We start from the raw sequence: 12,496 nt of genomic DNA, 5'->3' as shown, positions 1-12,496 counted from the left end.
TATATATATAGAGAGTTTGAAGTTTTTACATAGCATTAGAAGAAAGGTGAAATTAATTACTTTCGCTACAGAAGGGTAAGTTCTTATTCTGAGTTAGTTCAGGTAGTTTAAACTGTATTCGGAAGACGCCTGGCGCTTATTAGTCGAAGCGCTCTCGGGGAACTGTGCATCGATCCTGCCTAAAGGCACCACCCAGCTCAACGACAGGAGTGTAGCGAAGACAAATGGTAAGCATCAGTCACGATCACTACTAACTTCTGTAACGGGACCGACTTTACGCGATCAGTGTAATGCAATATGGTTTCTTACTCATGCAAAACAATCTCTACCGTTTCAACCGAAAAAAATTACGATCTGTACACTTTCAGATAATTGAGACTTTGATGTTTTTAACTATCTTAAGGACCATTCAAGCGCAAAGAAAACTGTCTGGCATGTGATGGCATACTATTCTGGACAGATGGATTTCGTTTAGAAGACATGTATGCGTACACGGTACGATGTGTGCTAGTTTCTCTAGTAGTCTGCGAGTAGTAAATCTCGGAAATATGGCTTTTTATTCATCGTTAAGAACGGATCTGTAAATGTGCTGCCAGGAAAAGATGAGAGTAGAGTTTATATCAGAATGACGCGAGGCGTCAAGGGATCTTACAAAGCAGTTCCAATCGCTTTGTAGCGCAGGAGTTGTAAGAGCCGTTAGTCGGTTTTGGGAGTAATGGAATCCTACCCTACACGCGCGCATACCGATCGTGCGGACGTCAAGACAGGGCGACATAAAATTAAACTCACTGGGCGCTAGAGGATACTGGCTGCGGGATAAAAACATACCGCCGGATTAACATAACCGAGATCTAATGGAACAATTATAATCTGAATCTATGAATAAATTCATGACTACGTCTATATAGCCAGAAAATGGATGGGTGTGCAGCACTTTACCCTGCGAACAACGACAGGAAGATAAGGCAGATTTAGGTGGTAAAGTGTGGTCCAGAAGCCCAATCCAGGACTAACGCACTGTCGAGCGACAAACACAGCAGTTTTGTAATGGTGAAAAGTTACATTGTTAATATAGTGCTTTACGATTACGAATAACTGGCTTACTCGTAAATAAAGTGAGGCCAGGTCTACCCAACGTCAAGTCACCTTGGCTGCTCCGATGAAGCCCATTTTCAACTAAGTGACTACGCCAACAGCTTTACATGATCATGAAAGTGCAGGACGAAGGGTAATGCAAACCTTGCTGTGAACCGAACGGATGTTAACAACCTTTGTTTCAACGACCTACTGCACCGCGCGTAGAATAACCTATCTGTAAGTTCTTTGCTGATCTAAATGTGCGACGATCACACTGAGCGGCCGTCCCGGTTTTGTGACTTGATTTCTCCAGTTTGTTCCTGGAGAGTATATGAAAAACAGTGTATTGCTTAAGGCTAAAAATAATCCACGCTATTTGCTAAATAATCGGCGAAATTGATGCCTATCCATGACTCAGAATTCTGTGAAACGGATCCACCTATGCAAAGGGTCCGCGAAAGGACATCTCGCGTACGTTATTTTTTATATATTAAACCCTTTTAATTGACCTGAGTCGTATGTATTGAAATTACGACGGATAATCGCAAGACTTGGAATAATTGGATAAACACACAGCTTAACTCTAAGCTGCAGGCCTTCTGCTCTGCAGAACGCTTAGCAATAGCTGCGGTACCTTCATAGCTAATGAAACCAGATGCTCAAAATTCCTTATTCCTGTTTAGGCCCTTTAATAGAGAGAAAGTAAACCTGAAAAATGGTTCGATTTTCCCTCCATTAAAAAAAATAAAGAATTGAGAGGTGCCAGATGTACGAATCATTTGGGTCGGTATCGATCGAATTTCTCAATTCGTCCTACTAGCGATGTTTCGCATAACGGCATCACGGTCAAAGTCATGAAATGTAGGCGCTCGGCCTAAACAGCAAGTAAGTTTCACGTGTGCCTCGTCGCCTTCATCTTGAACTCTCCTTACCATGCGTATACTTACTCAAAAAGAAGAATAAACATTTTTCCTTATTCACAAAAACGCAAATATATAGATTCGAATACGCTTTTGATACCAGCATTGCTACCGCCTCAACCATCACTTAGCCTATATCTATCTAAAAATGTCATTAATAAGATAAAACTCCACTGTAAAGTTGCAGCGAGCACCAATAGTAAGACATGGACATGACCTATATCAGTATGAAAAATTGCAAACATTAATTTAATATTTCAAAATTACAACAGTTCGCGACATTTTGTGCTCGAGATACATCTGTACCCTCTGAAACTTGAATTCCTTATTGAAACTATAGTGGCAGAAATAGCTCGTGGACAAATCTTGCATTAGCTGAGGCTGCTGCTAGAAACACCGTGAGGTGTTGGTTCCAAAAGAACTGGAACTCAAAAATGGGTCCTTTAAAAGACCCCCTATGAATGTAAACTTCGAAGATACAAAGCCTGTGGTGACAGCCGACCCATCCCAAAGTTGCTGTCTCAAAGACCCTTGTCAGTTTTACTGTACGTAAACATGATATGCTTGTTTTCTTTTGACAAATTGAGAAGATAAAAAAAAAGTTAGACAAACGGGTGCCGCACAACCTTTGCGGAAATTAAAAACGGCGACGTACAGAAGGTTATTTTTTTTGCTCTAACGTCAACATAATGGTTCATTCTTGCATAAAATTGTGACTGTGATGAAAAATAGATCTTCTATGGTAATGGCAGACGGTTTTATTAGTGTCGATACGTTCGAACAGGAGGGATATCACCCTAAATTAGCTGAGTAATAGCTTACGGTACGCCTAGTGGTCTAGTGCAAATGCTACGCACTATAACTTGATAAGGCGTGCCTTATCGACGGCTGAAGTGTATCGTCAACAAGAGGAGAAGATAATGAAAAGACTACGTATTAAGTAAGCGTAGGCGAATCACTCTCGTTACAACGCCCGACCTCACGCTACAGGAATCACACCGACGAAATTGCAAAACATATGGTTAGAGAGAGACTCATCATACTCGTTAGAAGCTACGCTCGTAGCACGCCATTTTGTTTAAACCTCTACACTTTTTCAATAAAAAAATTTCCTAAGCTAACGTCGAAATTGCATTTCGAGGCTTCATAGATTCTCGTACGCTATACTTCTACAGCAGTGGAGTAGAAAAGTTAATAATACCAATAAAATCAAAAAACTAGACCTCACTATGTCGCGTTTCATACAGAACTATTTAATATTATCGGAAATAATCTATAATCAGAATAATAATAATGTTCTCCCTCGTTCTAGTAATAACGCAGAACGCAAAAACTATTAAACCTAGTAAAAGAAATACTAGCTCGGAAATATGATGTTGAACTTCGGAAAATGTGGGTTTTTTAAAACCGACATGCAAAAGTTCCTAATTACGACTCTTCCTCGTAAAGCCATTGTTGATCCTTGAAATGTTAATGTTTCATATAATTGAGCAGTTGTATTTTAGATTTGCTGATCTATATATTCAACATTAGATTATATTATTATATAATTATTATTATTATTACAACATTAGAAAAGTTCTCGGAGAAAAAAGCAGGATATACTAGATCCGTTGCGTATAAGCGAGTATTGTTTAACGCAATGGATCTAGTTCCCACACAATTCATTAACACTTAGCGAATAGCCTCTAGCCGCAATTCTCAGAGCCTAACTCCACACTATTGTTAGCGTTTGAACAAAATCACACAAATAGCCACGGTCCGTGGCGCAATATTTTTAAAAATGTCACCGTTTGATACCACTACGATTATGGTGCCGATCATCACGCGGTTCAGAGAAAAAACACGATTCATATAATACCGTCAGTTGAAATCCCGCTTTGTAGACTCTTAACCTCGTCCTACGATTACATCCTTTGCTTACAACCTTTTATTATGCTATTACCTTTATGGTACATGGAAAACATACTACCCGCCACTCAACGGAAAAGCTTATCGTACTTACGCGATCTTTAAAATCAAGTTTTTCTTTTGTTAACACGTTTTTTGTTTTGGCCTAGATTACCGCTGAAATATTGCTCTAAAGTAGAGGATTCCAACAGTGGTGGTGGTGGTGGTCTCAATTAAGTTAGTTTCATCCACTGAAATATAACTTGTCGAAGTTGGAAATTTGAGCCTCTACGTATTCACCCAAAGAGAACATCGACGAGTAGACATTTGCAACACAGCGGTGTCATCGTGAGGTAACAAACGAGGATTCCTGCTGACGATGAGATGGTCAGTTAGATCGGGGTATCTGAGTTCCCGAGACTCCGTTTTTAACCTGCTATTTATGGCACATTATAATTGTACAATATATTGTATTTCAAAAGATAACGACAAGGCGTAATTAAGATGAACCTGTATTTAAAAGGAACAGAACACTCGTTAGCAAAGTATTTACAGAACCTTGTGATTTTTTCTTGCCGAGCAATCTGACATCGGTTGCGTGTATCAGAGTGCAACAACTTTTGCTGGCGCGTTTCCTTATATCCCACGCACTGAATTCGTCAGGTGACAGTGGATAATTTCTTCCTAATATCGTTCAACTTTGTTCTCCTTTTTTTCTCCTGCTTCATTTCTCTTTTTGACAGACACAGGTATTATTCATGCTATTGAGTGGCCCAGAAGTTAACCTACAACTGGAACCGATGGTGCTATTTATGTTATTCGAAGGAGAAAGACACACTATTGTTCCCTGGTAATTTCCAACATCAAATCGAAGGGGAGCGCTCCTACTGCCGCTGCACCCGTTGCCCCGTTGCTAATACCATACGACTTTCGCGTTTTCTATTGCAGGCCACGTATGTGACAACGTTTCTGCCAGTGATTGTCTGATTCACATATCCATCTGAGAACAAAGGGAACTCGTCCGTCTGATGATGTGTCAAGTATAGGAAAGGACAAGCAGACATCATCATAGAGAGATAGTCATACGTCGTCGTCCTACCATAACTACAGTCGGCGCCTCGGCCATACGGGATATTTCAATCCAACGATCCCGTACCACTTTACAACTACTGGCTAGTGGTAGCGGCCGTGAACAAGTGAGAGGGAGCCTAAAATCAACGAACGCTGCCGCAGTCACTTGTCCTAAAGCCTTGATCCTCCTCAATGTTTCGCGCGGCCAGTCTCAAGTTTTGACCAGTGACAAGAGCGAATCTTGTAGATAACTGGTGTAGTTCCCTTAAAGTCGGTACTGGGGCGTTGAAAACGACTGACAGTTTTTCTCGCATAATTAACAAACTCAAAATGAACCTCAACGTCACTGTGGCTGGTTTTGTCGTTCTCGCACTGATCCAAGGTAGGTGATCACGTTGAAATTTACAGGTACACTTTGACCGAAGATACTGCCTACGTTATTGTAATTATCCACCAATTCGGGCAAACAGATTTTCTCCATTGTACGAACTTATACCAGTTGAGAGTAAACTTATATACTATGTTAAAACTTCGCAAAGCAACAAAGATCGAACCCATGAATTTCACAAAATCGTGTCGTTGAAGTGGAAAACCACTTCTTTACTAGCAAAAAAAATGTATCCTCCTTCTTTTAACACTGCGGATTGGCAATCCTTTATTGTTTGATAGCGGAGGTCGTTGTTGAACAACTTTGTGACGAATACTATACCGGCATCGATTATAGATGGCGCTTAAAGTGGTGCTATTATTGCGATGAACAAAATATATAAAAATAGTTAAAAAACGATTGTTCCATGTCTGAAATTGTTAAGCGTGTCCATCTGGCGTCAATCAGTGAAGCGGCCCGATAACAAGGCTACATTGAATAGAAATTATCATATAATTCACAGCAGTCTATCTGGCTAGCATCGGCCAATGGTTAAACGTTGTTTTTATAAGATAAACGTTACTTAACTTATTTCCGCCAGCAACCGTGTAATGAACTACGTTGTCCTAACAAACGATTGACCAATGAACCTTTTTTTTTTTTGGATATGTATATATATGCAGAGCATCTGAATAAGTTGTTTTTGAAACTATTTAAACGAAAAGAGATATATCGGCGAGATTTTTTGCTTGTGCTAAAGGCGTCAATGTTGACGGTTACGTCTGTTGAACATAACCACCATACAACGTGGAGCAAAGACCGTTCGCCTTTTCAAAACAGCCGTTAGTTAACGTATAGAAAATCGTAAAAAATCGCTTTTCGGATCATTTTTATAATTCTTTTAGCCCTTATAGGCTAAGCCTCATAAAGGATCTTTTGGTTTGCCTCACAGAAGCTTTCCTTGGATTTTTTTTAGAGGCAGCACGAAAACTGGCAATAAACTACATTGTTGCTTTCGGGTTTTTAACCTTGGTGAGGTCGCTGTTTTGCCTTAGAAAGCACTGGTCTTCTTCTGGAACTAAGATTAAGAAATAAACAGATGCTTGCTACCACAAACCGGCCGCTGAAATATATATATATATATATGTATGTATAATTCAACTATTTTACCCGTCTGGCTCAATAAGAATGCGTGACCTGTCAGTGGTCAGATATAGGAAGGGATAAGCGTTCATAATGTTCTGGTCTCTGTTACTTTTGTGGGTTCGATCACGCTTGGGCTCTAAATGATACACCCAAAAATAGTGACTTGTTTTGATTAGTGGACATTGTATTGCAGTTACTGATTTTTAGTGCTATAAAGAAACCTGAATGCGGCGGCTTTAGTGGCCCGCCTCTTTCTGTTTCTACGAGCATGTCTATGCCCGGAGTCCATTCTACATGAAAACGTGTCCCTAAAGTTCCTAATGGGGACTTGGCCGTGCCCTGCCCTGCCCTGCCCGCCGTAGACTTCCAAACCTTGGAGACGAGACATCTAGAGGAGTAAGCACGACTTTTATATTTAGAGAACTACAAAGTTAAAAATCATTGAACTATTTTACAGGTGGCGTTATGGGGCATAGTGCGGATTTTGACGTAAAACAGTTCCGTGCGAATGCAGCCTCTGTTGTGCTCGATATGACGAATTATTTGAACCTGCTCAGACCTTTCATTATGGCTAAGCTCAATGACTTGCCTGTATTCGCAGACCATGCCGAAAGCATCGTGGAACAATTTTTCGGTGGGTAAATCACGTTATCCGTTAACCAACGTTTGCTTTTGACTACCATAGGCATTTTATTATAATTATTGTCATGATTATTTTTATCATCATCATCACCGTCACGATTACTAACTAGATCGACACCCGACGAGGCCACCTTGCCAAAATTCAGTCGAAGTTTGTTATGAACATAGAAGAATTCACCCATAAGCAGAACTGCAGCAGAAGCGACTCGGCGACAATTCCTGTTCTAATATTTAAGTAGTTAAAATGCTTTATCTTTATAGAAAGCACTCTCGAAGAACGACTGAAGGCGCTCGTACCGTATTCCGCTAATGAGTGAAATCTTTACGTTGCATCTTTATCATCTGCCACTATCAAACTATATAGGAAGAGTGGTGCTTAGTACTCATCAACGTTTCTCACAGTATTCATGTATTAAAAATCTGCAAAGATCTAGGAGTTTATCTGGATCACGAACACACAAGTCTTCCTTGAATTTGCATAAACGTAATACTATACTTGCTCATCTTTTGGACTCTTTGGACCTTGCTCAACTTGGATCTAGAAGTAAAATTTTAGATTGCAACATAAGCGGTGTTGTAAAGAGCCAGCGGCTTATTTTAGTTCCTGTAACAAATCACGTATTCACCGTCGCTCTTCACGACCCTTTGCCGTCTGTTGACCAATGCGTTCATTCTCGTTGGAACTTTTAAGGTCTCGTCATTTAAGATCATTTTCACTGTCGAAAGCACAGTTGCTAATATTCCTCACCGGTGATCAAATCGGAACTAGGTCAAGGGAATGTGATGAGGGCAAAAGAACTGCACTGAAACCATTGCAGGACACGTTTGCTATGTGCGGCCTGGAATTTTTGTGGAACAGGATAACCTCGCCTCGTCTGTTGGGTTGTTTGTTGGATAGCCTTGTTTACTTAACGCGATTGTGTTACAAATAGATCCTTCTTGATCATTCTATTATTCTTCATACAGTTCACAGTGTTCAGTCTTAACAAGCGCATATCATAGTCTATTTAGGACGAAAATTTGGTTTGAGTAACCCTAAGCATATCTCCCAACGTTACCCGTTGTTTTCTTTGCTTTATATCGACGTGGAGAAAGCACTTTTCGTCGGCGGCGACAGTTCTGTGTAAAAACTTGATACGAATGTTACCAGTGATCAGGCAATGGGGAGAACCCATGTATATAGTGATGTTCACTCAGTAAAAGAAGCGTTCATAGGTATATAAACTTCTAATATTTAAGCAAATCTTGTAGATTTAAGCTATCTATTGATAGCCATATAAAATTCCTTCATTTTCCTCCCAATTCACGAACTGTTTGCTGGCAGTATTCCTTCAAAAATGCCTTCATTCGGTGATGGCTGATCGAGGTGAGGTGCATCCTTCCGTCCAAGTCGTCATTCTTGAACTTCGCAAATCAGTTTGAATTGGTTTATCTCAGTTATACCGTTTTCAATGTAAACGGCACAATTATCCTGTGCCACTTCGGTAGCTGGCTGCCGTCGGCAGAAAGCAAAATAAAGTAGGTATCGAAAATGCGCTTTCCCTCACTTAAGGTCGTCATCCTTAGAATTTGAAGTCGGCGTAAAATCCCGCTCACTGCTTACTCTAGAATTACAATGGGCTTCAATGAAACAAAGCAATTTCGAATGGTCTACAGAAACAAACAAACAGTAGAGAGGGTTAGAATTGAATCGCAAATACTTGCGCTCCGAGTTCCAAGACATTTCACAAGGGTCTATATCAATAAACCATATTTTCTGTAGAGGACTTCAAAAAAGAAGGTTAGTTATTTTTGGAAATAACAAGACACAAACCAGGTACTCAACATAAAATAGAAAAAATAGAATGTTGGAGCTTAGGAAAACATACAGGTCTGCATAAAGACACATAAAATACGGATTTAAGCCTCAATCGCTGCGGGCTGTAAATGGGTCTAACTTGCGAGAGCAATTTAGTCCGACATGCTCAGGACTGGAGGTAATTTTTGAGTCGAAGAAAGTATAATACAAAAGATAGCAGGTATCAAACTGTACAGCGGGAAATATCTGTAGGCTTTTAGGGGGAGATCCTAGATAAATTGTGGCTAATTTAAGGCCAGTCCCAGAAAAGTTTGGGTTTATCATAGTGACAACAGGCAACATAAATGTCGAAAGGCGTTACAAGATATTAGTTGCAGGCGAAAAACTCATTTTGCTCGATATTTGTTTTGTAATGCTTTTTTGAAGGCATGCATGAATAAATACACCTTGAGTACAATGCACATTATTTAGTTAGTGAGGTACCAGCGGGCATGGTTAGTGCAAAGTATATAAGTATTTACTATTAAATTCCAGAATATTGAGTCATCTGTAAATAAGTAGGAAACGGGTTTCTAAATTTAGTTAAAAGTATCTGGCGTCACCCATCCAGTTCATATGTGTTTCGGGTCCTTGAATTATACACGAGCTAGGCTAAGAATACTAAAACATAGGTTGATGGTACTACTACAATGATAACGGAACTTCCCTATTATGTTTACCCTTGATTATCCAGAGACACTTCCAGATTATACGGCTGCTTGTCATCTAGGCTCCGCAGAGCCCAACTACTCGGTGCAGAAGTTTCTCACTGATCTGTCTGACAACTTTTCCGCGATAGCAAAGTACTACGATGAACTTAAACGGAAAAATGACGAATCATTAAAGACTGAGAGCAAGTGCCTCTCAGAGCATGTCGTAGAGTAAGTAATTGGGTCTCGCAAATAAATCAAAATGTGGGCGACTCTGTTCTTGGGATTTCTAAAATCCTACTATCTGTGCTGTCACAGCATTACTTTAAATGCTGATCCTGGACTAATCCTTACAAGTTCGCCGCTGTTTTAAACGCTCTTTATTTAGTAGCAATTAGACGTACTTGAGTGATTTCTATTGCTCGCCTCTTTCTCATTTTCACACAGAGGTCTGCTGTTAGATGTGCTAACTCATTGTACATTGGTACTGCCTTCAATGCTTCGTAACAGATGGCCAGCAAAAGCTGATTTAAGACATAGCTACAAAAGCATTATAGTTTGAGACGGGACCTGATTGATCGAAAAGTTTTCCGTGTGTATTTAAATATGTCAAATTTATATTTCAGTTTTGTTTTAAAGAACAAGGATTTCGCTCAGGTGGTGCTTAAATTGAGGAAAGCCTTTGGTAGGATTCGCGATGAGCTGTGATTTTTCTGCATTGGAGTATCCTGCATCTCTTCAACGGTGAACCAGAATCTCGAGGCCAGACAGGAAAGCCAGAAGGTGACTTAAGCGCATTTGAAACTTGTTTTTATGGCATACGTTCTGCAGTTATAAAATTCCATAATATGCCGGTTATTTTTATTTGATATAAATTTCAAGCTAAACGGTATCCATTTGGAGCAACAGCTGAAAACTATTTTTTTGGCGATTTTATTATCGAAATACAGGCCCTTTTGTTTAAGGCTCATCGTCTAAAACCGGCTGTACGATCCATTATTGCACCGATAAATGCAGCGGCATTCAGAACAACGAATACGAAGCCATTAGTAAAGCTTTCACGTAACAAACAATAAAATTAAGTTAACAAATTTCTTCTGTATCTCATATAGATAGAAGAAGCTAGTACTTATTAGAAATGCCAGTGTACGCACGTTCTATGTTGTTATATTGTGAATTTTTCGATTTTACTGCGAAACGGATAAATGTACGCTCTATGTATTTATTTACGATGTGTAATAGGAGCATATGAAAGAAACGATTACAGAAAAAAAAAAGAACTGTTTATAAGTTCAAAGCTTATTTATTGAGTAATAAGAACTTCAATGTGTTAATAAATCACTTCGTTTTTGTAAAAGATTAAATGAGTTTTACTTGCTGTCGAATAGTAATAAAAATTGTTTCGACCAAGAAATAATTGTATTGATAGTTTATTCATCTTAAATTGCACCGATGAAGTTTGAAGACATCTATTCGGTTAACTTTCTTTAAATACTGGAAAGTTTAATTGGAATGTATCTACTTCGTAAAGTTCTATACATTATATGTATATAAAAAATGGCTTTGTCTGCCTCGTGCTATCCATGAACATTTCCTTATGAGCGTCGTATAGACGAAAAAATCAACTCGCGAAAAAGAGATAAGTTCACTCTCGTGTGCCTTGGAGCTTGTGTAACGGCTTATGTCGATACCCTGTTATGGTATTGAATTTTGGTATATATTTAACAGTTTATATACTCTTATAATTATCTGCTGTACATTTTCCCCTTTATTAAAATATTGGGCAAATGTTTATCTTGTCGCTTATATATGCTTGGCCCTGGCCAGTCGCTTGCAACTGCTTAGGTGGTTTGTAGATTCCGGTTGGACCTCGTTCTATGAACGGCACAGGTTTTGGCCTCTGATATGATTGGCTGCAGGGCTCGCTCCAACCCGTAATTCGTCTGCGTGTCTTCGCCGAAAAACCCCGTGAATCAGTACTCTGTAAGGTGCCTTTTCGACTCGTTTTCGAAGCACTCAAAGAGTCTAAACTGAAGTTTTCGTTGACTGATAATTATATATATATATATAAAGGCGAATATAAAGGCTGTTTAGCGGACGGACGGACGGTGGAAGTAGCGTTTTATCTCGACAGATATTTTGTGTTTTTGTTTAGGCTGTATGGGTTCCTCCTAGTATAGTAAGTTGAGTATCGTTCCCTTCGTTCCAAAAAAAAAAGATCAGCACCGCTGATCACGTCCGGCATAGTCCGATAAAGTTGAAAGCTGAAGTTTGTCGCTGTACAAGCATCGTATTGCTATTGTTCCTTTACTAGGCTTTTTTCAGGGAAGTTAACGAAACTTTCACTGTCATTTGACCTTCTTTCAACCTCTTCATTTGACTGTAGATGGAGCGGAAGCATCCAAAAAATACACCTCAAACAAGATCTATTGTCGAAAACAATCGTCTTTGGGGTGTAGAACCGAGCGAAAATATCTCTCAGAGCACATATGGTCAGTGTCGTTCTCGTTACGTGTACTACGTACAGCTTTGGCTATTTAGAATAGATTAATTAGCGTAGGAAGTATATGACTATAGATTAGTCCAGCGTTGACGCGTCCGCTCTCTCCCAGGGAGCTAGGGTTGTAGAGACATTTTTAAAGGATTCTTTGCTGCGTTTACACGTTCTAAGTGACTGCTGACAAAATGGTCGATATTTGGCCAATACAGTGATAATTTTGCTATCGTTTCCATACGTGGTGAACGCGCTTGGTGCAATCTCTGGAGCATACCGTAACGTAATTTTACAGTCCGTAGACATTCGTTTCTTTCACCGAGCGATTCGTGTTTCGAGTTCAAGATGGCTTAATTGACCGCCTAGTTTTTGAGGCCAGTTTGAACTATTCTGAATGTTTAC

The 12,496-nt window shown here is 39.6% G+C and overlaps 1 protein-coding gene across 5 annotated transcripts in view; it reads left to right on the top strand.

The window, feature by feature from the left end:
* LOC111254480 (uncharacterized) overlaps positions 1 to 10,964 on the top strand; it is a 19,539-nt gene extending 8,575 nt beyond the window's left edge. For 4 of the 5 annotated variants that reach the window (XM_022815368.2, XM_086974359.1, XM_086974360.1 and 1 more), the window contains 4 exons: positions 4,836 to 5,340; positions 6,929 to 7,105; positions 9,645 to 9,831; positions 10,227 to 10,964. In XM_022815368.2, coding sequence (XP_022671103.1) covers positions 5,289 to 5,340; positions 6,929 to 7,105; positions 9,645 to 9,831; positions 10,227 to 10,308 — 498 coding nt within the window. In that variant the 5' untranslated portion in view covers positions 4,836 to 5,288 and the 3' untranslated portion in view covers positions 10,309 to 10,964. The remainder of the gene's footprint in view (positions 1 to 4,835; positions 5,341 to 6,928; positions 7,106 to 9,644; positions 9,832 to 10,226) is intronic. The other variant, XR_002675043.2, reaches the window with a different exon arrangement.
* Positions 10,965 to 12,496: the final 1,532 nt, after the last annotated feature.

This window comes from Varroa destructor, unplaced genomic scaffold (genome assembly GCF_002443255.2).
Source record: "Varroa destructor unplaced genomic scaffold, Vdes_3.0 BEIS01000007.1, whole genome shotgun sequence".
Taxonomy (NCBI): domain Eukaryota; kingdom Metazoa; phylum Arthropoda; class Arachnida; order Mesostigmata; family Varroidae; genus Varroa; species Varroa destructor.
This window is presented reverse-complemented; position numbering and strand designations above follow the sequence as displayed.